General features: G+C 35.4%; 1 protein-coding gene and 1 long non-coding RNA gene across 9 annotated transcripts in view; both read right to left on the bottom strand.

The window, feature by feature from the left end:
* Window positions 1–2098: 2098 nt before the first annotated feature.
* On the bottom strand, window positions 2099–3996 carry LOC127838676 (uncharacterized). Its single transcript, XR_008029904.1, has 3 exons — window positions 3832–3996; window positions 3433–3564; window positions 2099–2793 (listed from the first exon to the last, which is right to left on the bottom strand). It is a non-coding gene; the product is annotated as an uncharacterized LOC127838676 (long non-coding RNA).
* A 14598-nt stretch (window positions 3997–18594) lies between these two features.
* LOC127838608 (phosphorylase b kinase gamma catalytic chain, skeletal muscle/heart isoform-like) overlaps window positions 18595–26394 on the bottom strand; it is a 94504-nt gene continuing 86704 nt past the window's right edge. For 3 of the 8 annotated variants that reach the window (XM_052366478.1, XM_052366473.1, XM_052366441.1), the window contains one exon: window positions 18595–25497. In XM_052366478.1, coding sequence (XP_052222438.1) covers window positions 25258–25497 — 240 coding nt within the window. In that variant the 3' untranslated portion in view covers window positions 18595–25257. The remainder of the gene's footprint in view (window positions 25498–26394) is intronic. The other 5 variants (XR_008029882.1, XR_008029880.1, XR_008029881.1 and 2 more) reach the window with 5 other exon arrangements.

A 26394-nucleotide genomic window follows, 5' to 3' on the forward strand; every position in this document is an offset into this window, starting at 1 on the left:
CGTGATTGACCTTTTCGGTAACACACGATCTTTACACATTATAGCAGAGTTTACATTTGCAGGTAACCGTTAAATACGTTAATTGTGTAGCAGTAAATTTGTAAAATATTTTAAATGTGTAGTTATTAAACACTTTATTGTTATGTTTAAACTGGCTAATATATATACTTAATAGTTCCTAGCTGTTAATCCATTTCGGACAAATGTCTATTTTTTAAATATGTTCAAATATTTTATTAAAGCAACCGTTAAGTTTTTGACTTAATATGCTAAGAGATGACATGGAGTATCATAAATTGTGTTTAATGACCAGACACATGTGGTTTATGCAGAGACCCTATACAGAGTCATACAAGTATAGGTCCCAGGGTTTATTACACACTGTTTTCTTAGTAAATGTCTGGACAGTATCTGATCATATCGAGATAATCGGTTTGTGATAAACAAAGGGGCAATTAAACACTGGGTTAAAAATGCTGAAACAAAGAGTGTCAAAACTTGTGTGAACAATTAAATAAAAGCATTTTCATTTATCAAGAGGATTTTGTTAATCTGCAACAAGGTAAGTTTTTACAGACAAATAGGTTCAAATCAGTTTCTATATGTTCATTACATAAATTCAATTAATTTGTTGTTTGTTTTCGTCCTTATTTGTGTTCGTTCATTGAATTCAATTTAATCTGAAAGAATTTAAAGTTCTGAGTATTTTTTGTTCTTCAAAAGGGTCGCGAATATGATTGTAACCTTATCACGATGCGGTTCATCACATGCAAACAATAGCAGAATGGCCGCAGTTTGACGGCCAAAATTTGAGCATGCGCAAACGTGACGTCATTATCGGAATCCCCAAAACCTCCTATTGCTGTATTGTATGAAATTTTACACAGACGGTAGGGATAGTTAAACAAAAAAATTTCTGTTAAAAGTACGGTGACCCCCTTTTTTATTTTTGTTTTATGATAACAATACGTAGATGAACATATTTGAGCAGTTTCGCAAAAAGTTATTTAATAGAACTTTTTTAAATTCCATTTTTGTGGTTAAAATAGTAAAAAATTGATGTTTTTTTGGGTGACATAAGAATTATAAAAATTAAATTTCTTCAAATTTAACTTGTGTTCTCCATTTTTTTGGCTGTTTGTGGTTTAATTAAATGGTATATGATATATATAAGCTTATATAATATCTACATGTTGCCAATTTCATAGGTTATTTATCATTTTTATGCAATTAGAGATTTTTCAGTTTTAATGAAAAAGTACATGTTATATAATGGTGAATAAAATCAAAACAAGGCCGGTGACCCTATGTTTTTATTTTATTTTTCATATAGTATTTGTTAGTAGTAGTTGAATAAAAATTTTGAGCAAAAGTTATTAGATGGAAAAAAATCCGCAAAACTGCAGCAACACCCATTAATGAACGCTAAATGTAAACACGCGGGATATTAAACTAGTTGAGTGTAGAGCGTTGATCGATGTGTACACAATGAAACATATTACGGAACGCCATGAAGTCCTTTGTAGTTTTCAATGCAGTGTTTTGTTATGGATTGTGTAAGTCAAAATGACGCGGTACTGTGGAAATATTCTGTGATCACGTTGTCCTTATTCAATATCGTGAAATCGGCGTCTGACGTGAATTTATTAATTTATTATCCAATGAAAGAGATTTCCAAAAAAATCAGATTAGTTGAGCTGTTCCCAAATAATTCATTGATGAGATATACTAAATCAAACCTTTAAACTAAAGAAGTACCCACATTTGCTTAGTCTGAAACACCCGCTAATGTCGGAGAAAAAAATAAAACAGTTTTTGAAGGTACGAAAATTCACGCGCTGGTTATATTTTTTTAATAGTACTGCCCTGTAGCAGTAATACTGGTTGAGCAACGCGCGAGACGACTTTATACCGTACTTGTTTGCTAAAAGGTGCCATAATAACGTTTGCGTAAAAAGTATCCTTTGCGCATATACATATACGCAAGTTAACATACAGTTATTTGTTCATTACAAAGTTCTTCCCTCTAGAAGCAATTATTTTTAATAATTCGAACTTTTCCGATGCGAAAGATTACGTGCTGGATAATGTTTTTGAAGTGTCAGCCTCTAGCAGACATACATGTAAAGCTACCCGACATAGGTAAACACATGTGATTTTGTTTGCCAAAAAGGGATCATAACTAATGTTGCGTCGATAATAATCGAACCGAATGATCGAAGGTTGCATGTTCACAGGGTGGTTGATATGTTTGCAATTTGTCTCCCCTTAAGTATCAATATGTGTTTTATTACGCAGGACACAACGCACTATGACGGATGGAAGGACGGGCGGATGGACGAACGGAAGGATGTACAATGACGAATCAGTATGACCCCCTTCACCTCAAAAGGTTAGGGTCATATACAGAAATACAACACGGAGTCAACAGCTAGTCAACAGCCGTCAAGAAAATGATTATAACAAACACACATGTTATATTCAACAAACATTTTCGGGATCAAAAGCGTTCTGCTATTAAATGTTTACGACTAGTTTAATGTGTTGTAACAACATGAATAAATTTGATACATTATGATCTATGCTTTTCAAACAAAGCGTGTGCAAAATAGGTACACAACATTATGATAAATAACAGTACATGTACTCGTCGAGTAAATGAAGTCAGTCCAAGGGCCCATTTCACTGCTGTGTTACTTCTTGAACGCCGGTCGTCTGTACAAGACTCATGTGCACCAAGGTGAAGCGATTGGGCAAATCAAGAAATGTAATGTCCAAACGGTTGTCTTGAAACTACAAAAGACAAAAAGTGGTTCAACTATAAAGTGTGGTCATTATACATTATCAAAAGTAATAAAAGTATAAATTGCAACGAATCTATACTTCATTACGTTTGTTATTCGACATCGAATTATTATAGAAAAATAATAGCTCGATTCGAACAATGTATCTACACTAGTTCGCAGCTTTTGAATAAAAACTTTGTGTTTCTATTCTGTGCCGATCTTTTTTATAAATACATTCGATCAAAATATTCAATGACGTCATTGATCGTAACAATCAACACATTTAAAGCTTGAATAAAGGGCCTAAATAACGTCTTATGTGTTAAAACCATAAAATAACCTTTATAAAGGTTTTCCCAATGATCAGATTGCGATGAATGTTGACGAAAAATTAATCAATACATCTGGTTACTGTAACAATACGTTTTTTTGTATAATGAATCGTTGCGCGTGATCTTTAACTGTAATGCTAAAACTGTAATGCTAAATCTACCATTAATTGCTATTTTTAACTGTACACGAATCCATTATGTATGCAGTAAAATAAATTTTTATTAATTCTTTGGGAAACACTTATTCATTTATGTACGTGCATTGTGAATGTTGTTGACTTGTGAACTGATTTATAAACACGAATCAAATTTACCCGGGTTTCCTGTGTGTGATGAATAATCATATCCAGGGCGTGTAAGTATTCTTTTAAATATCCGCTAGTTTTATCCAGCTTCTCCATCATTGCTCTATATCTCACAAGATCTGATTTCGTCAAATGTTTGTCCTAAAACCCAGTATGAACTTTATAGTACGTGAATTTTAATTATCATAATGAATCATATAAAATTTTAACACCTTGAATATCTATCATATGAAAAACAAACTACTACTAGTAAAACTATCTAATTTAAAATATTTTTTTCAGTCAGTTGTGGTTGTTGACTGTTTAAGGGAGATGTATTACCAACAATGGAAATGGTATAGATCTATTTCATGTCTATACATTTTATACAATAAAAAACATCGATATTATAAAGATTAGAGTTGTTACCGTCAGGCTGCATTTGTATAGCGCTGTTTGATGCAGAGTCCTTATTTCTAAGACGTCATTTAAGCATCGACCTTCGGGTTTCCCCACGTTTATGTTGTACAATAGGCGAGCAGTGCATCTCAAAATCCGCTTTGAGGTCCATGCTAACATCAACTGTTCGAGCGTTTCAATTTCTTGAATACGTTTGGTTCTCGGTCCAGTATATATTTCGATGCTGATTATGTCAGCAAACTTAGACTTCAGATACTGGCTGCTTTGATCTATGCCAAGCACGTGCCCTGGAAAAACAAAAAAGTCACACACAATGTATTCACTAGCAATACTTGTGTTATTTACATCTACATTTAGAGGTACATAAATCGATATATATTGGGTATTTATATAGTTAATAATAGGTACGGTTGGTAATAACATCCAGATTTTCTAAAACTTTGAACTGATAAATGACATATTACACATAAACTAAAAATATCATCTTCAGTTAACATTAACCCGCTATATCTTGTAACCATTCTTTGATTTTTCTATCATAAGATTATCGCGTTAAATAAATAGATACTTTACAGATTTTCTACATGGGTTAGTATTTAAAGATATTTTTAATTAAGCCGACACTCGAGGCAACCCGGAAATTTTCATGACTTATGACATTCGTATTTTTAATAATATACTTCAAATGTAAAATTTGACGAAATTTCGTTTGCAAACATAGGACTTTACTACATGGCCTTTTCAATAGATTCGAAAAAGGCCATTTAGCAATTTCCTATATCTGAATACTATTTCGTCAAATTTGCGAAATGCAAACAGTAGCGGTGTATCTCACTATTTAAAATATTACTTCCTTTCACGTGTTATTCAAGTTTGGTAATAGCCTTTGGATCATCAAAGGCAAACCAAAAACCAAAATATCTCCTATAATTAAGGCACGTATTTGAAGATTATACTTTATAAAAAGACACATTTACGAAGACATGCTCATGCATAACTTCTTCAGCTAGTATCAGTTTGAGTTCGTTCAATTCTCTGAAATCTCTCGGATGCACAGTTTTTCCTAGTAACTTATCATGCCACTCTAATTTGAATGTAAATTTTACTTCAAAGTTATAATTATACGCTAAGACAGTGTCACACAAACTTATGTCCTGTGTATTTAGATGAGGCATAAGCATATCTAAATAACCTCTTTGAACATGTTCGTTTAGATATTTCCACAAATCATCCAGAGTGATAAAATCTCCACGAAGATGCATAAATGCATATACCACCGTTAGCAGTTGCCGTAAAGGCTTGAAGAACATGCTGCAAAAACGGACTTCCCTTGTTTTGGAAAGCATTTACCCTTTCCGTCCGCGCCGTTGGATTGAATATAATCAGCTTTAGAGGACTTTCTAATTTCAATGGTTCAGGGTAACAACAAGGCAATCACTTTGTTGAACTGCGGCTTGTCTCTTTTCCATGTGTTCAATTTCTCATTTAACCGTGCTAGCGAAAAGTATTCATTAGGGCCATTGTGTAGACTGTTGTCATCTACCTGTCCTGAGTCATCGTGTGGCCCTTTGTGCCCTGAGTACACAAACAACAATGTTGTTATATCCATCGCTCGAAGCTTCTCAAAAGCAATATCTATCTGCCCAGTGGCGCATGTTCCATTTTCTGTATCAGGAACAACAGTGATGATATTGTATTGGCTGCAAAAATCCAAATGAATACATAAGATCTAACAGCAAAGCTGTGGAACCAATTCGAACTGGAAATGATATGTGTGCAAATACATCGTTAATTAATCAAATACAAATTAACAAGTACTTATTTGTGTAGTACATTATCAGGAATAAAATATTTACAACAAGGCGCTTATCAATGTTTTTGCAAGTTAAGTCATTAAACCATCGTACTAGTAGCATTATACATGTCCTGCAGTGGATATACGAAAATTCGAATACTATAATATTTTCGAATTTCCATACCAAATGTTTATGTTTTAATGGGATGAAATCGAAATGGAAACTGTTTTTTCCTTTTTAGTATCAATAAGTAAATAAATGCATCACGTTTTGTTTGATGGCTTGTAAATAATAAAGTAATAGCACGTGTTAAACAAATATAAATATGTTAAGCTCTTGCAAAAGCACAATGAGTGAACAAAGTATTAAGAACATGTTAAGCACTAGATGCATGTTTGGGAGTTAGGTGTTTTTTCTTCCTTCGAATATCATTTCTACAAATGCATATCAACCACGCAATTCATAAGAAATAAACGGTGATATGTATAAATTTAACAGAAACCTGATACTCATTGTTGGAAGAACCGTGGAGGTAATGACTTCTTTAAATCGATTGATGTCTTCAATAAACAATCTTCCATTTCTTGTATCAAAGCCAGCTAGAAGCAAGGCTCCACATTTTGCATCTAAGAAAAAACTAATCGCGTTAAACAAAAACGAAAGACCAATGTGTATTTTTAATAAGTTCAGTTATAAGAGATATGCGATTAAACTGATAAGTTTGGCGAACATATTAATATAATGATACGTATTCGCAAGAAAAAGATGTGTAAACAAATAATTACATTCTATCTAAATTTGAAGCCGATTAAGCATACTTATTCATCGCAAAAATGTTTACATTTGCGTTAAAAAATAAAAAACAAAGACTGTGAACATACGATCTATATATAGCCGAAACATTAACACACACGTATCGTTATCTTTCATACCGAAATAAAGAAACTTCCGAAACAAAAATGTGACAATATGAGCGAAATAAAACATACACGTATTGTTGTGAATGGAAACATAAGAAAACCATACTAATAACCGGTTCAATGGTTTGCCCACACGTGTGACACTTGACTGGGTTGATATAGGAGTTCCTCATACAGGAGCAGCACGTGCGAATCTTACGAGCGCAATTTGCCTGAGACTCGCGTGTTAAATCATGTCCATCAAAACTAACTGTAATAAAATCATTAGCTATTCTATCTTAAAGTAAAGTTATGCCAAAACGGAAAACGTTCTCATCTTTAAAAACAAAACAATTTAAAACTAAACAGCTGTATTTAAATCGAACGTACCTTTTAAGTGTTTATTCACCAAGCATATTTCACAGCGATCGCCATCTGTTGCGTCCTAAAGAGATTTGTTCCTAAGCATGGCCTTAAAAATACATCCACTGATTATTGTGGTTACCGAAGTAGAAATTTACATGTATTAGTTTAAATTATTTATAGGTGTAATTAATTTCGTAGATGCAAAACAACAACATCAAACTAATCAATTCCACCGACTGCAAAAAGACAGATTTACTCAAAATAATTGGAAAAACTGACAAACCAATAAACATCCATAAAAAAACATACATACAACCAGACATAAGTACAGATGTTTTGTAGTAGGGACTACGGAACAGGAATTTGAAACAACGAGTGTTCATTATTGAGCTCTGAATGCACAGTATGATGCTAATATTAGAACATCAGCAAGTTTGTTAAAACACGCACCTTGAATTAAGATGTGATGCTCTTTAAATCAATTGTTTCAAGATCTTCGTTCACGCTTTTCGCGCAAAGGACAGATATTTCAGCATTTTATCAACGGCCTCGTCAATATCGATATTATTCCAAACACTTTCCTACAAAAAAAAAACGACCCGCCAGCAATAACCAACCATTAACGCATATACAACTAAACGACATTTGAAAAGCAGCAGAATTAACACGAATGCTTATTTAACATTTTTTTTTATGCGGCTGCATTGTTTATATATATGCCACAATAGCCATGCGTGCATGTTTTGAACAATAACTAAATATTAAAAACGTATAAAAAACATGTAGCGTAAAATATTTACATAGAACTTAACACACTATACAATAAATTATATAAGAACAACTCTTATTTAAGAGATTTACACTTTCCAAATAGTGTTTATATTCCAGTCGGAAATGTATTGACTTATTTTAGAAATAGTTATTAGAATAATTTAAAACTAGTACAAGTACCCAAGTTTTTCAGTAAATTCATTTCAAAAATAGGAAAAGCCGAGTACAAGTCCCTTTTAGTTTATGAAGTCGTACACAATTTACCTGTTTTTTTTCTTAATATCAAACTCTTGTGCCAATTTCGAAAGTCAATCCCCTCTTCCTTTTCAGATGTTTTGAGAATTGTCAACAACTCGCGCAAAACTGAAGGTAATCATATTAACATCCATTTATTATATCATATAAATTGATCCTCGCAATTAAGCATTTAGCATTATTAAATACTTATACTTATTACGAACATTGAATGATGACTGTGGGTGACAATTTATTAACAAAGTGCTGCATTTAAAAACATTTTTTCTCCTTTATTTACATTATCCCTTCATGTATAAATACGAGCATTCTTTCAAAGGCAATAACAGTCGATCAAGTCGACTTTATAAATATATTTTTATACAACATTTATTTAAGATTTAAGTTATTATGCGTGTATATGCTTAAATCATTTATGCTACTTACCTACTCCGAAGTTGTATAAGTCATGTTGTTTTGTTAGCAAATTATGTCTAACAGTCGGAAAGAACCCAGGTGTTCCAACAGGTATGGCTGTCAACAACAACTTTTCATCGCCTTCTTTCAACTCTCGTGCCAGGCCAAAACCAATCAATCTAGCGTTAAATTTGGCATCCAAAACAAAGTTCTTTGATTTTATATCCATGTGTAATAGTGTTCCCCTGCATAAATTAATGAACATATTCGTTTTTTGCCATAATTCACAAGCAAAAGGGTCAAAGGACACTCATAAGTCTGTGCGTGTTTAAATTTTCAAATAACATTGACACTGTAGCCAACAAGTTATTGACTCCACATAACTGAGTATTCAATATGTCATGATTTCTTTGTCATTGCTCCCTAATGAACTAGTTACAAACTCAAAAACAATGCGATGTTGTTATGTCCTTATAATAATCAATAAATGTGCATTCTTGAGTGTCTTACGCTTACCTTCAGCCACTTAAAAAGTGACACAATGTTCGATCCACATGACATAGTTGCAAAATCTTAGAAGATATCATTGGGAAAGATGTTCCGATTACGCTTAATAAAGTTTGGGAAATATATGTGACCTATGTGACCTCTATAAGGTCAGCCTTTTTATAGTTAAAAACCGGATAAATTGGATTGACCGTTCCAAAGCGTTTGATGGTATTTACTGTGTTCTGTCGTACAGGCATTTTGGTCACTTGCTTTTAAGCATGTGTAATCGCAGCACATGATCTTATCAAGTGTCATGATGAGTAAGCAAATTATATACCCTCTAGGTTGGTCATGAACGTGTGCGCTAAGTTCAACCTTGTTCATGATTCCACATGAACGAATTCGAAGATATGATTGCGGCAAATTGTTTGACCAGCCAACCAATTCAGTTTTAGCTGTAGCTGTGGATTATTGAGTCTTAACAAGCTCCTTTTTCTATTTATCGGTTTGACCATGTTTTTTAACGAATGTGTCTCGGTTTTTCGCTCTGCTTAGAGATCACTTGGAAAATCGACTCCCCAATTGTTATGCATATTGAGAAAGAAATTTGACCTGCAAATTGTAAATGAACGAGGTACATGTTAACGACGCACGAGCCACGATGTCGAGGGACAAAGACAACATTCAAAAGCTTACTATAAGCACGTTGTGCTTAGGTAAGCTTATACAAAAAGGTAAATTTATACCATGCGTCATGTAAATATAAAGGATAAAAAGTAAAAATTACCAACCTGAATTTATTGCCAGTGTGCATCAAGTCTATTCCACAAGCGATCTGGTACATTATCTTTATCCGGATTTCCCAATTTAGTTTAACAGCAGAAGAATATAGTCTGCCATGTGCGATAGCTTTGAACAGATCTCCATTCTCAAGATAAGGCGATATAAAGTAGTATTTCCTGAAACGCATTTAATTACAATATTAATTATATTGAAAACAAGACGAGTGCACTCACGAAACGGATGCTCCTACCACATTCAATATTTCTGTAAACACTCTTTTTTTTGTTTCAAAAAAGTTGTTAAGGCCTTTTTATATATTTGCTTGACGTTGACAGTTGAGGTAATGAGACGCGGGGAAGCGGGTACACACTACAATCCGTCATCTCAGTGTAGTTTTATGCGGCCTGTTATGATAGCATGATGAATGGCAAAGTTAAAGCCGGGCTAAGATGTTTAAGGCCGAGTTCGATCTTTAATCAATGAGTTTTACCTTGACCTCTGAAGTAGAGAGACATACAGGTATTCCACATAATAGCACGATGAATGACAAAGTTACAATCCTACCAAGCTGTTCTATGGCCAAGTTTGACATTTAACACACCTCTCTAAAGAAGTGTGACCATGACGTTCGAGGAAAGGAGTAAAGTGTTACATGCGACTAGTGGTCTTATGGGTGATTGCATGTGCCAAGTTATAGAATTCATCAATATTTAGCAAATGTATGGCTGAGAAAGGATTTGTGGAGCTGTTATATGGCCAATACATTTGAACACTACGTATAAACTTGACCTTTTAGCAAAGAAAATGCTTAAGTCCACCCAAAATTTCGACTTCAAATGGTTGAAATTAGTGACAAATTATTTTACATTCCATCAATATACGACAAAATTATAACTAAGGACTTTTTGCACAGACGTGGACCTAGAGACAGACAAAAAGTGCCACTGCCATATGCCACATGCTTCGAAGTGAGGCATAACAAACTGAATGACATATGCACACCTTTTTTACATCAATGATTATGCAATAGTTTGCTCAATATGATATTGTTTCAATGATTTCTAATCAAATAATAACTGCTATGCTTAGAGAAGAAAAGTATATTCAATCAAATTAATGTTTTCCACGCATATATTTACTCAAAATTGTTTTAAGGGGAAGTTACCTTTGAATTAAAGCAATCAATTAAAAGAATAGCCTGTCCTTAACAAAAACACGATCACAGAAAAGAACAATAAAACAATTAACGCAATTACATTTACCCGGGCCCCTGGTTTATGACACCTAACAAGGGATAATGACATATCACTATTGGCAACCTTGGAGCAGACGAAGAGGGGACACATGGCTTCTGCACTAATGGCCCGTGATTACATAAATACTGGTTTTGGGGCGGCGATTTTTGGGGATTTTACGTTTTATTTATATAATGACGACTAGCCGAAATATTGGGGAGGCGGCCGCCTCCCCTGCCTCCCCATTACCTACGCCCCTGCCTTTGTCAAAGGTTACAGGCTCTCAGTTTGATAATAAGCAGTGCATTATGCATAGAATGTTTACACAACAGTTTAAATGATGTGTTTTGAACTTTTGGTAGAAATTTGAAGGTATTTATGTAAGCAATAAGAAAACAACACATTTCTTTACAGTTTATTGTAATACTGGTTTCTTGCCTAAATTGTTTGTATGTTTTCTTCTGCACAAAATGGCAGCCTCCACTGAATGCAGGTGTATATCTTATAAGGTAAACATTTTGAATTACAACTCATTGGACATTTGTAATGCTGTTTAGTCTAAAATGTGGCCATAGGAAATGTTGAGAGGAAGAGCCAAGTACCAGAAATGCAAAATGTTTCAGTTTATTTGGAGTCCTTTGCTTATTTGTTGTATTGTCAATTGTTTTCATGCTCCCATATATATATGGGGAGCATATAGTTGCCAGTTTGTACTAACGTACTTCTTTCCCTCATACTTTTTTTTTACAGTTTCTCATAGCGCCTTCAATATTTTACCGATCTGTTACATATTTGGCATGTAGGTACCTTGCATGGACTTCTACCTTTAATGAGGTTTGAGGTTACTGGGGTCAATGTCACCGAGGCTAATAGTAATAGATTTTCTGTCACAATTTTGTTACAGTTTCTCACAGCGCATTCAATATTTTACTGATCTCTTACATATTTGGCATGTAGGTACCTTGCATGAACCTCTACCTTTTGATGAGGTTTGAGAATACTGTGTTCAAGGTCAAGAGGCTATTAATAGATTTTCTGTCACACTTTTGTTACAGTTTCTCATAGGGCCTTCAATATTTTACCGATCTCTTACATATTTGGCATGTAGGTACCTTGCATGGAAGTCTACCTTTTGATGAGGTTTGATGTCAGTTGTCAAGGTCAAGGTCACCGAGGCTAATAATAGATTTTCTGTCACACTATTGTTACAGTTTCTCATAGCGCTTTCAATGTTTTACCTATCAAAATTTTGGCATGTAGGTACCTTACATGGACCTCTTCCTTTTGATGAGGTTTGACGTCACTGGGGTCAAGGTCATCGAGGCTAATAAAAGATTTTCGGCCACACTTTTGTTACAGTTTCTCATAGTGCTTTCAATATTTTACTGATCTCTTACATATTTGGCATGTAGGTACCTTGCATGGACCTCTACCTTTTGATGAGGTTTGACGTCACTGGGGTCAAGGTCAAGGAGGCTAATAACAGATTTTCCGTCACACTTTTGTTACAGTTTCTCTTTGCGCCTTCAATATTTTACCGATCTCTTACATATTTGGCATGTAGGTACCTTGCATGGACCTCTACCTTTTGATGAGGTTTGATGTCAGTTGTCAAGGTCAAGGTCACCGAGGCTAATAGTAGATTTTCTGTCACACTATTGTTACAGTTTCTCATAGCGCTTTCAATATTTTACCTATCAAAATTTTGGCATGTAGGTACCTTACATGGACCTCTTCCTTTTGATGGGGTTGGACGTCACTGGGGTCAAGGTCATCGAGGCTAATAATAGATTTTCGGCCACACTTTTGTTACAGTTTCTCATAGTGCTTTCAATATTTTACTGATCTCTTACATATTTGGCATGTAGGTACCTTGCATGGACTTCTACCTTTTGATGAGGTTTGACGTCACTGGGGTCAAGGTCAAGGAGGCTAATAATAGATTTTCCGTCACACTTTTGTTACAGTTTCTCATTGCGCCTTCAATATTTTACTGATCTCTTACATATTTGGCATGAAGGTACTTTGCATGGATCTCTACCTTTTGATGAGGTTTGACGTCACTGAGGTCAAGGTCAAGGAGGCTAATAATAGATTTTCCGTCACACTTTTGTTACATTTTCTCATTGCGCCTTCAATATTTTACAGATCTCTTCCATAGTTGGCATGTAGGTTCCTTGCATGGACCTCAACCTTTTGATGAGGTTTTGAAGTCACTGGGGTCAAGGTCATTGAGGCTAATAATAGTTTTCTCAAAGTCACACTTTGGTTACAGTTTCTCATAGCCCCTTCAATATTGACTGATTTCTTATATATTTGGTGTGTAGGTACCTTGCATGGACCTCTACCTTTTGATAAGGTTTGAGGTCACTGGGGTCAAGGTCAAGGTTACAGAGGCTTATAATAGATTTTCTCAAGGTTACACTCTCTTTCCTCACAATTTACCCATATATCGACAAAGCATCATCGGGGAGCTTCCACCAGTTTTACTGATATCCTTGTTGTAATCATAAATTTAAATGTTTAACTGCAGAGGGTTATGGTTCTTACACTTGAAATATAATATCTTAAAACCATCTATCTTGATAGGAAGGTTCACTTTTAACATAACATATAAAGTACAAGAACCATAACCCTTTTTAGTATTTACAGTTATTGCACTTTGTAAATGTTTAATGTGCCAACCTTGAATTCAAAAGTAAATCAACTAATAAAATCAAACTTAATATATTTAGAGAAGTACATATGGTACAGAACAATTTCTGTTTCTATGGCATTTGTGGAGTTACTGCCCTTGGCTTAGTGATTGGGCACAGCAAATCTATGTATGTATTGTAATTTTCATGTAAAAAACATTGCTAAAAAAGTATTTGTTTCAAATAAAACTTCATATTTTTATATTAAAACAGCTTTGAGAGTAAGTTTAAGTCCCATAACTCTTTGTTCCAATATGAACAGCCATAACATATTGATTTTTGTGCACCTGTTAAGTTGTTTGAAATATCATTATGACAAATGCTCTGACAAAAGTTGTATGAAGATAAATGCGCCCTCTAGAGACTTCTTTAGTTTTACCTTATGATCTAGTTTTTAACTCCAGGTGTTTGATTCCATTTGACCATGTTTTAAACACAGGCGAGAAATTATGATAAAAAATCAGAGCACATTTCACGAGATATGGACAATAAATGTGGCTTCTGGACGTGTTCCCAAGGGGAACATTGACCACAGACGAAGACCAAAAAGGGATAACAAAAGCTCACTATGAGCATGTTGCGCACAATAGACAAACCAGGGTACATTTGTATATCGATGGTCCCAATTTAAAATGTCGAACCTACAAAAACACAAGTTTTCAGGAGACGTATTTTTGTTAAACATTTCTTGCACAAAGTAAAATAAAGATTATTTTAAACATTTTTAAAAGTGTCGCATGATGAACCATGTTCGTATGGAACTAATTTGACGTTAAGTTAATAAATCTGCTGTAAAATGTATCTTCGTCATTTAGACTTGCATTTATGTGATGTTTCGGCAAATTGGACAGCTTATTGTAAGAGATTTTGTTTCAATAGAATAAATTTGTCCATTTTTTCCGTTAGATATAGCAAAGCAATGCGTGTTTTTCTGTTTTACACGGTGGAACAGAGGTGACAACCGCAATTCTTTATTTATAGTGTGGCCTCAACTTAGTAACTTGTGGGAACAATTTTTAAAATAACTTGTGGAAACAACTAAGTACGTTGTCCCCACAACTGTTTAAGTTGAGACCTCAGCTTAGTAACTTGTGGCCACAACTTCATAACTTGCTCCCAAAACTTCAACCTAGTAATTTGTTCATTTAACTTATTAAGTTATTCCTTCAACAAAATAACTTGTGGGAACAACTTATTTATTAAGTTGAGGCCTCAGCTCAGAAACTTGTGGCGACAACTTCATAACTTGTTCCCACAACTTATTAGTTGTTGCCTCAACTAAATAACTTGTGGGACCAACTAACTATGTTGAGGCCACTAATTTAAGTTTAACCAATAAGATCGGGCTTTTCATCTTTACCGTTTTATCACAATTAGTACCCCTTATTTTACTAGATGCTCGGGTTCGAGCACTATCCCTGTTAGCTATGGATCCCCCGTTCGAGCCCTATCTGTGCACTTGCAATGTAAGCCATGGATTTCAGATTTGAGCCCCTATCTGAGAGATCGCCAAGTTAGCGACTTGGTTCAGGGTTTGAACCCTGGTGTGAAAACTAGGCACATAAGCGACGGATTCCGGTTGGGAATCCAGGTCTGATACCCCCCTTTTTAAACGATGGGTCTTTGGGTTTTAGCCCCAGTCTAAGGACTTTCCCTGTAAGCGACTTGGATCCCAGTCTGAGCATTCGCTCCCTACGTAACGGATCCTGGTTTGGATGCCCTGCTTGAGCACTCACCCTGTATGCTATGGGCCCCGGGCTCAAATCCCGGTTTAAGTACTTGCCATTTAAGCGAACGGACCCTGATCAAAGTCCTAGTCTTAGCGCCGGACCCAAAAAATGCGGGATTTATAGCTTACAGGGCTAGTGCTCAGACCGGAGCTAGAACCAGAACACCCATAGCTTGCGAGGCTAGCTCTCATTTCGGGACTCGAACGCGGGAAATGTTGCTTACGAAGCTTGTGCTCTTTCGGCAGCCGGTCGCTTAGAAGGCGAGTGCTCAGTATGGTATGTTAGCGACAGCTGTTTGGTTCAAGTCCCTGTGTGAACCTTTAGCTTTCGGTGCGAACGCTCAGACTGAGGGTCGCAACCGGGATCCTTCCCTTACTGGGTAAGTGGTAAGACACAGGCTTGAACCCGGGATCCATAGCTTTCAGGGCTAGTACTCAGACTGGGGCTCGAACCCGGGACCGGTCACTGTTGGTGCAAATTCTCACATCGGAATTCGAGCCGTCGCTTATAGGGTAAATCCTCAAACCGAGGATTGATCTAGAGACCCAAAGCTTTCAGGGCTAGTGCTCGTACTATGATTCGAAACCCGGGGCCGTCGATAACTCCTAATTAGATTTTCAGACCGTCGAAAACTTAGGCATCTTGCACTCGCCTCGTAAACGATGGTTCCCGGGATCGAGCTCCGGTCAGAGGAATCGCCCTTTACAAGAAGGGTCCCGGGTTCAAATCCAAAAAACATGGGACTCGAAACCGGGACCCGACGCGTACGTTGCTAGTGCTCAGACCGGGGATGGAACCCTGAACCCAGTCGCAAACAAGGCAAGTGCTCAGACAGGGACTCAATCCCGGGATCCATAGCTTACAGGGATAGTGCTCAAATCGGCGCACAATATTACGCGTATACAGGTACTAAACGTGATAAAACGGTAAAGATGAAACGGCCTATCTGATTGCTTAAACTATGTTGTGGTCGAAGCTTAATAAGTTGTTCCCACAACACATTAAGTTGTGGTTATAACATAGTAACTTGCGGCCAGAAGTTATTAAGTTGAAGGAACAACTTACTATGTTGAAACCTCAACTTAATAAGTTGTAGGAACAAGCTATTAGTTGCGGCCACAAGTTACTAAGTTAATACCTCAACATTTTATATTATTTTGATATCTTTTTGCGTTTATCAATGCTATAAAATGTACATCATTTAATTTTTTGATAAGCGAACGTTTACGTTTCGTCAATTTGCCTTAACATACATGGCTATATTGATACTTTAATATATTAATAAGCGCGCAAAATGCCGACGTAACAATTTTTTTCAGCTTCGTTATTTTGACTTCAAGCAATTGCGGTTCGTCATTACATCACGTGACTTTATGGAGCTGTTGCGATTGGTTAACTATTTTGTTGTTTTGGGGGTATATGTGCATTGATTTCACGCTTTGCACAGTATCAAAATCGCGAAATGCCAAAAATGTAGGTTCGTCATTTTAAATTGGGACCATCGATATGTTTCATAAACAAGAGGGCCAAGATGGCCCTAGTTCGCTCACCTGAGAGGAGTCTGTTCATTCAATCTTTACCAAACGTCAAACTTGACCTAGATATTTGGTTAAGTTTCATCATTATTGAACCAAAACTCTGGCATATGGAGTGTTTTTGATTTTGTAAGATTTGACCTGGTGACCTATATTTTGAGTTGACCCCCCCTTACCAAACATCAAACTTTGCTTACAAAAATAAATATTATGACCGAGATTCATAAAATCTGAAACAAAATTGTGATGTCTTAGAGTGTTTACAAGGATTTTGTATAATATAATGAAAATTTGGAAAATCTAAGGGCAATAATTATGGCATTAATTATGTGATATATATGAAACCAATCTTTGTACCAAGTTACATGATGATTGGGAAAAAAATGTGAATTCTAGAGTGTTCACAAGCTTTTTTTACTATATAAATATAAGAAAACTGCCCCCCCCCCGGCAGCCATGTTATTCAACTGACCGGAACCATTATCTAACTAAACTCTCATATTAAGGAAACAAATGTTCTGACCAAATCATGAAAATTGGGCCAAAAATGTGACTTCTAGAGTGTTCACATGTTTTCACTATATACATATAGAGAAAAATGCCCCGCCAACTGGCGGCCATGTTTTTTCACTGATCTGGACCATTTTCGAACTTGTCCGAGATATCAATAAAACCAATGTTTTGACCAACTTTCATGATGATTGGGCAAAAATTGTGACTTCTAGAGTGTTTACAAGGTTTCTATATAGCCAAATAAGGAAAACTTCCCCCCTCCCCCCCCAGCAGCCATGTTATTCAACTGACTGGTACCATATTCGAACTCAACTCTAATATCAAGGAAACAAATGTTCTGACCAAATGTCATGAAAATTGGGCCAAAAATGTGACTTCTAGAGTGTTCACATGTTTTCAGTATATACATATAGAGAATAATGCCCCACCCACTGGCGGCCATGTTTTTTTACCGACCTGGACCATTTTCGAACACAACCGAGATATCAATAAAACCAATGTTTTGACCACCTTTCATGATTGTGACTTCTAGAGTGTTTTCAAGGTTTCTATATAGCCAAATAAGGAAAACTCCCCCCCCCAGGCAGCCATGTTATTCAACTTACCGGAACCATTTTCGAACTCAACTCTCGTATCAAGGAAACAAATGTTCTGACCAAATTTCATGAAAAATGGGCCACAAATGTGACTTCTAGAGTGTTCACATGTTTTCACTATATACATATAGAGAATAATGCCCCGCCCACTGGCGGCCATGTTTTTTCACTGATCTGGACCATTTTCGAACTCGTCCGAGATATCAATAAAACCAATGTTTTGACCAACTTTCATGATGATTGGGCAAAAATTGTGACTTCTAGAGTGTTTACAAGGTTTTTCTATAGCCAAATAAGGAAAACTGCCCGCCCTCTGGCAGCCATGTTTTTCAACGAACCGGAACCACTTTTGAACTCGACCAACATTAAGGCAAAACTTTTTGACAAAGTTACATGAAGATTGGGCATGAAATGTGACAGTGACAGTGTTTACAAGGTTTTTCTTTTTTTTTGACCTAGTGACCTAGTTTTTGACCCAGCATGATCCAGTTTCGAACTTGATCGAGATATCATTGGGACAAATCTTCTGACCAAGTTTCATGACGATCAGACATGAAATGTGGCCTCTAGAGTGTTTACAAACCAAATGTGGACGACGGAAGGACGGAAGACGGACAAAGACCGGTCACAAAAGCTCACCTGAGCAATCAGGTGAGCTAAAAATACATAAACACATAAAAAATAAGGGAAAAATGAATGTATCACAAAGGAAAACATTTTACACATTTTATTTTTGTTTGGGATTCTTAATACAAGAAAGATGTCATGTGACAATGGAGCATAAACACAATGGTTCACAGAAACAACATCAGCAGTAAACAACAAATAACAAGAACTTTCATAAGTTTGCACAGTTATTAATGATGTACAGTGTTGACATGGTGGAAAATGCTGAAATACACGTGACCAAGAATTGTTGAATCAATCTGAAAATTGCTAGGCTTGGATTTTTTTAATACAATTTAAAACAAGAGATGTGTTTGTCACAATAACACAATGCCCCCTACTGCACCGCAGGTATAGAAATCACCTCCCTTTAAAGGTTATTACTTCCCTTGAATTTTGTCCAATGCATCCGAGGTGGGGGGGTCTCACAGTCAATTATGACCATGTCAGACATCACTGACAACCAAGGCCTGTGGTTTAAAAGAGATCATAGCAAGAGTTTGTTTTTTCTTTTTGTTTTTTTGTTGAGTTTTTTTTTTCTTTTTCATAATTTTGTTGAGTTGATCATGTATCTATGGACAGATATGTAATGAACATCAAAGAAATTATAATTATATCATTTAAAAAATGAAATTGAGAAATCAATCATTTGGGTTATAAATAATCAAAATAATAAATCTGTACAGTAACTGTGAAAAGAACTTCAATTCTTGGTAAGGAAATATATAATATGAGATTTATAATTATATAAATTACCTCCCTTGAAAATAATTGTAACAAATCTCTATTTTAAGTAGCAAATAATTAAAAGCCACTACCATGACTGTAGGTTCACCACTCAAAATGTGCAGCTCCATGAGATACACATGCATGCCAAATATATAAAGTGGCTACGTTCAATATTGAATAATTTTCTCCCTTTTTAAAGCTTATTACTTCCCTTAAATCTGTATTTTTTTACCGTAGACCGTTAAGGATGACCTTGACCTTTTACCACAATGTGTTTGTCAGAAACACAATGCCGCCTACTGCGCCGCTTTGATTTATTTAACAAATATGGGCTCTCCGTTGTAGTGACAGCCATTGTGTGAATATGTTTTTTGTCGCTGTGACCTTGACCTTTGATCTAGTGACCTGAAAATCAATAGGGGTCATCTGCCAGTCATGATCAATGTACCTATGAAGTTTCATGAGCCTAGCCATAAACGTTCTTGACTTATCATCCGGACACAATTTTACTATTTCGGGTCACCGTGACCTTAACCTTTGACCTAGTGACCTGAAAATCAATAGGGGTCATCTGCGAGTCATGATCAATCTACCTATGAAGTTTCATGATCCTAGGAATAAGTGTTCATCAGTTATCATCCGGAGTCCATTTTACTATTTCGGGTCACCGTGACCTTGACCTTTGACCTAGTGACCTCAAAATCAATAGGGGTCATCTGCGAGTCATGATCAATGTACCTATTAAGTTTTGTGATCCTAGGCATAAGCGTTCTTGAGTTATCAACCGGAAACCATTTTACTATTTCTGGTCACCGTGACCTTGACCTTTGACCTAGTGACCTGAAAATCTATAGGGGTCATCTGCAAGTGATGATCAATCTACCTACGAAGTTTCATGATCCTAGGCATAAGCGTTCTTGAGTTATCATCCGGAAACCATTTTACTATTTCGGGTCACCGTGACCTTGACCTTTGACCTAGTGACCTGAAAATCAATAGGGGTCATCTGCGAGTCATGATCAATCTACCTATCAAGTTTCATGATCCTAGGCCTTAAGCTCTTGAGTTATCATCCGGAAACCATTTTACTATTTCGGGTCACCGTGACCTTGACCTTTTACCTAGTGACCTGAAAATCAATAGGGGTCATCTGCGAGTCATGATCAATCTACCTATCAAGTTTCATGATCCTAGGCATAAGCGTTCTTGAGTTATCATCCGGAAACCATTTTACTATTTCGGGTCACCGTGACCTTGACCTAGTGACCTGAAAATTAATAGGGGTCATCTGCGAGTCATGATCAATGTACCTATGAAGTTTCATGATCCTAGGCCTAAGCGTTCTTGAGTTATCATACGGAAACCACCTGGTGGACGGACCGACAGACCAACATGTGCAAAGCAATATACCCACTCTTCTTCGAAGGGGGGCATAAAAATATATACGTGGGCAGGTCAGATAACTATGTCCATTTAAAGCTTATTACTTCCCTTGACTTTGTTTTTTCCACCCTAGACCTTGAAGGATGATGTTCACCTTGAAATTTTACCACTCAAAATGTGCAGCTCCATGAGATACACATGCATGCCAAATATCAAGGTGCTATCTTCAATATTTGAAAAGTTATGGCCAATTTTAATTTTTTTTTCGGAAGGACAGACTGACATACTGACAAACTGACTGACGGACAGTTCAACTGCTATATGCCACCATACTGGGGCCATAAAAATACTTCTGAATTATTTGTTTTACCTTTAAACAAAACAATGTTTTAATGTAATCATAAATTGTTTGGTAATAACAAATACCAGGTATATCTTTTTATTTAAGAATTTTTCATCTTAAACATTTCATTCACATGCTATGATAGTAAAACCTTTCAAAACGTTTTTTTTTGCAGAATGATACTGATTATGCTACCCTGTAAAATTAATTATGAATACATTTCTGAGATTCATGTATAACTTAAAACAAATGAATTTGATGGACTTACCAACGATTCAGCTGAAGGTTTTTTTCAGTGGCCAGAACGAATAAGATTTTGAAACCTCTCCAAATATAATCCTGGAAACATGATCCACATATTACAGTTTCCAGATTTCAATCTTATTTGGTGTTTAATAATGTGTGGGTTCACATTTAAATCAGAAAGCAATAAAAATGTGCTCAATGACACATGGACAATTTTAATAAGGTAAAGAGTTTTCCATGTAAGAAATCATGAACTACAGAGACCGTTGGTTCTTCTTTAATAATGTGTGCTTTAATGAATACATTGGTGCAGGAATTGTTAGAAGTGTTCACAGGTATCAAGAAACGAAATGACAAACAATAAGATATTCACCCCCATTTGTTAAATTTGCATCCATAGTGTGAAATACAAATTTGAATAAAAAGGTTTTCAGAAAAAATCTCTTATTTTTTGCTAAAAATCTTTAAGTCTCAATACATGTAATAATGCGTGATAATATGTCTCTTTTTTAACCCTTTCCCCACGAGCAGCTAAGTGAAAATGCTTGTTTGCAACCGGCATAAAACCAAAACAGCCTGCAAATAACTCTCAGTCAGTCCAAGTTTTATGCTGTTTGCTGCTCATCAGTATTTAAGGGTACGAAATGAAACCTTTAAAACTTGAACTTAGTAAGAAAGGTATTTAATAAAATTTAACTTTCTTTTGGACTACTACTAATGTGTCAAAATTCGAAGTACGTAGCTATAAGGCAAAGGGTTAAGAAGAGTGTCAGCCATTTAAGCACATCTCATCAGTATTCTTCCACTCAGACCTCTCTTAAATCGCACCCCTGATAATAAATTACACACATACTTCATAACATATAATACTGAAACATAGGTTTAGGTTGCACACGTTGTTTAACATATAAAAAGCAGGCTCCAATACAAACCTTTATTCACACAGGTAATAGCCCAGTATTTTAGAATGATATAATTTATTCTCATCTTGTAAAGTAACATAAAGATTGTTTATTAAGTTTCAATAGGGAGGCGGAAAACTACAAGCCTCGCCCGTTGTAGTTTTTCGCCTCCCGTTTCAATAAGCTGTTTTCTGTTTCTAAACCTAACAATTTTTAATAGTTGAATATTGACTCACAAACAAATGATACCTGATTATTTTATTTAAACATGTTTAATAGAAATTAACTCTCTTTTTGATTTTGTGATTTAAATATGACTTAAATAATTGATTGGACATGTAGCTTAAACACTCTAAATTTATGAAACATATTAACAAGGATAACCTTGAAAAAAGCAACACCTTGAAGAGGAAACAAATAAAGCATCAAAGGATACATGAAAACATTACAGTTTTCAAATTCTTACTCAAGTGTCATACAAAAAGATCCACCACAATTTAACATTTTATTAAAACACTATATTTGAAAACATTTCTTTTTTTACTCCTAAGTGACATGTTCACAGATTTCATAATTTTGAAAAATTTACTTCAATATTCAAGCTTTTACTAACAAAAGTATACTTTTCTAATTTCCATAAAATGATTCCGGTATGTTATCAACTGACTGACAAGACAACACGGATGTGCAGGCTCAGCTGCACTGGTCAAATATTGCATGAGACCCATTTTCCCATGAGGTGGGTCATAATGTATGCTTTCTTTTTATGCCCCCGAAATTGGGCATATAGTGATCGCACTGCCCGTCTGTCTGTCACACTTTTGCGTTTAGGTTTCAAAAAATGCTCATAACTTCTATGTCGCTTCAGATGTAACCTTCATATTTGGTATGCATGTGTACATGGACAAGGCCTATCCATACGTACACAAATTTTGACCACTATGACCTTGACCTTAGGGTCCGCCTTAAGGTTTCAAAATCTGCGTTTAGGTTTCCAAAAAGTGTTTTCGGGGGCATATGTCTTCCTATGGAGACAGCTCTTGTATGATTCTATAATTCTAAATTAACTATCTCTTACTAAATTGAAAATGTGTTCAATTTTGTGATCCAATATTAAACATCTTATTCTCCTAAAAAATCGCTTCCAACAAACACAGTTAATAATAATAAAATAAAAATATTTTACATCAACCAACAATGACAGCGTAAAATCAAGAACTTGGTAAAACTGTTATTTCAAGTAACACACACTCTAAAACTGGTGGCTATCAAATCGCAAATGTGACTTCCTTTTTATTTGTTTGTAAAATTATTATAGACAACTGTGAAACATATGAAATAATATTTTTTGTTCAAGTTGTAGCTAAAAACTAAGTTGGGAATAGTATATTTGACGGAAATTGTTTTTATAACAGTTGTATGATTATATTATAAAACTGTATAATCCTTCCATGATGTTCATGTTTATAAAGTTGGACATATTTTTTATCTTGAATGTAATAAATTATTGTACTTCTAACTGAATTCAATTAAACATACTTTAGAAATGAAAGCAAACACATTTTAAAACTTATTACTATTCTCTCTAAGTTCATAATTATTAAATGTACAGTAGAATTGCAATAACTCGAGCTGGCGATTTCTCGAAAACTGGCGATTACTCGAGCATTAAAGGAAGTCCCTATCATTTTCCTTTAATTTCTATATAAAAATACCCGCAATAACTCAAACATGCGATTTTCGATAACTCGAGGACGTGTGCCGGTCCCTGAAAGGCATTTCACACCTAATTAACAAGCAATTATTCGAGGACACTTTCTTGTCTGGTCGGTGCTAAAAATATTCGAGTTGTGAAAACAGCGCAATCAAGCAGACAAAAGACGCTAAATTAGGTGTAAAGTTAGTCGCAGTTTGAGAAACACTGCAAATTGTCATCCTTTGAGATGCATATCAAAGCTACACAGTTTTAATGATAATTAAATAATTACCAGCAATCGATAATTATGATAAAATGTATGGTATAAAACAGAGCGTATCAGATAATTTTTCATGTGCATGTACGTACCTTGTGTTCTATTTTAAATATGCTACATGTACATTGAATATTGATTGAATATTTTTTATCATATAATGTGTTGTATGTATGTTGATTAAATTAAATAAATTTACGATCATCCTTATTGTTTAGTTTATTATACTGTAACCTTAAGCGATTGTTATAAAAGCCTTTTCTTTTTCTAGCACCGTCTTAAATGTAAATAAAGCGTTTGCGGTCAGAGTTAAGCATCATCAACCGAGACAATGAAAACAAATAATACCATGGATTACACGAAACCTGCGATTACTCGAGCATGGAGGTCAGTCCCATGCTTCCTCGAGTTATTGCAGTTTTCCTGTATAACAAAAAATAATCAGAAAAAGTGCTAGATTATTTTTTTTTCATAACAATTTTTTTTTTATATGATTACATTCACATCCCCAAAAAGCACAAATTTAAGGAAAGCACAAATAAAAAAAACATAAACAGTGAATATTAAAATCCTATCACAGTTCACAAAAATTTAACATATATATGAAAGATTCGGCAACGTCCTGGAAACCATATGAATGATATCGAAATGAACACAGATTGGTGTCATCTACACCAATGACAGCGTTGGAAACTGTTGAAACTAATGGCTTCCATATGTTATTCTTTTTTCATCCCAGTATCTCTTGACCTTCCCTTTAACAACTGAAGCATATACTGTTGATAACATTTGTTGTGATGTCTTATAATCATCAATTGAATCTGGGACGACATTTTACGCACACGCATTATGCCCAGTTTTCTCAGAACACGAATCAATTAATCTACAAGATTGGTGTATTCGTAATAGGTTTATTTCTTGTCCTTATTTAAGACGGAAATCTATGAACAGATACATGTACAACATGTGTATGTATGGATTACAAATAAATTGAAAAGTATCTATCATCAATTGCCTTGAAGTTCAGACACCCCTACAAATTATCAGAAAATGGTTCGCAATCACACTGGAAATTTGTTGATCCTAACTAAAACCTAGGAGACACATTTGATCTAACACTATGCACATGACCGAAATCATCTGGGAAACACATTCTGCCATTCTTCACGCGAGACATGCTCGAACAATGCCGCACGATTCTGATTGTCTGCTTTCTTCACCCAGTGTCCATACATTTTGAAAGCGCATGTGTCTAGAAGTTTGCGACACAACTTGATGCTGTAAGGGTTCGATTTGATCACATCTGCTGAGACGGGTGGTGGGTTTTTGAAGAAAAACTTCAGTCTGTAGAAGAACTTAACACAGTGGACAGAGGCCTGAAAGTGTCAGAGAAAATGTTAAAACTGCACTCTGGAAAAAACTGAGCTCATAGCATGTTTTGTAAAGTATCGTCCCAGATAGCTTATAGCATGTTTTGTAAAGTATCGTCCCAGATTATCGGGTGCAGTTCACACAGGCATATAGGAAACAACACTTATGGTTTTCATGAATTTTTTGTGTAAAGGAAGTCTCCTCTAAACAAAAATGCAGTTGTAGCTGGAAGTGTCATCCTTGATAAGCCACTGATAGTCCTACAAAATATTTTTCCCTTTAAAGAGGATTTCTACAATTACCGGTATTAAATGACTTAAAAAGAAACTGTTTATGCAATTTTGACAAACTTGTTGGAAATAAATAGGGATGGCAACGAAGATTGGAATAATAAAAATCATTTAACTACCCTTTTACTCTTAGAATACATGTTCTGCAGTCTGGAAAATTAACCCATTGCCTGATCGCCAATGCAATGAAATCTCAGCTCTGGCGATAGAAAAATTGTCAATCAATCGCCTGATAGGGATGAAAAAATCCGAAAAAAAAAGAGACAATAAAACAACAAAATAATCAATGTAGTCATTTCTAGGTAAAAATTTACAATGACTTGGCTTCCTTTTTCTGTTATAATCCAACATTCATAACAATATCCAGTTTCGTCCTGAATTTTTGCTCCTTTTTTAACATAACATTCACACTGCTGTAGTGTGACAAATACATGTAACCCCACTAGCCCATTATCAAAGATTAACAGTTTTATGCCATGGCATGTGTCACCTTTGACAACATTCTCTATCGAATTTGCGTTTAACTAACATTCTTGGCAATTGTATCAGCCAATCAGCTCTCAGGCCACCAATACACACTGTCCCTACAATAACTGAACATATTATAGATCA

This window comes from Dreissena polymorpha, chromosome 1 (assembly GCF_020536995.1).
Source record: "Dreissena polymorpha isolate Duluth1 chromosome 1, UMN_Dpol_1.0, whole genome shotgun sequence".
NCBI lineage: Eukaryota > Metazoa > Mollusca > Bivalvia > Myida > Dreissenidae > Dreissena > Dreissena polymorpha.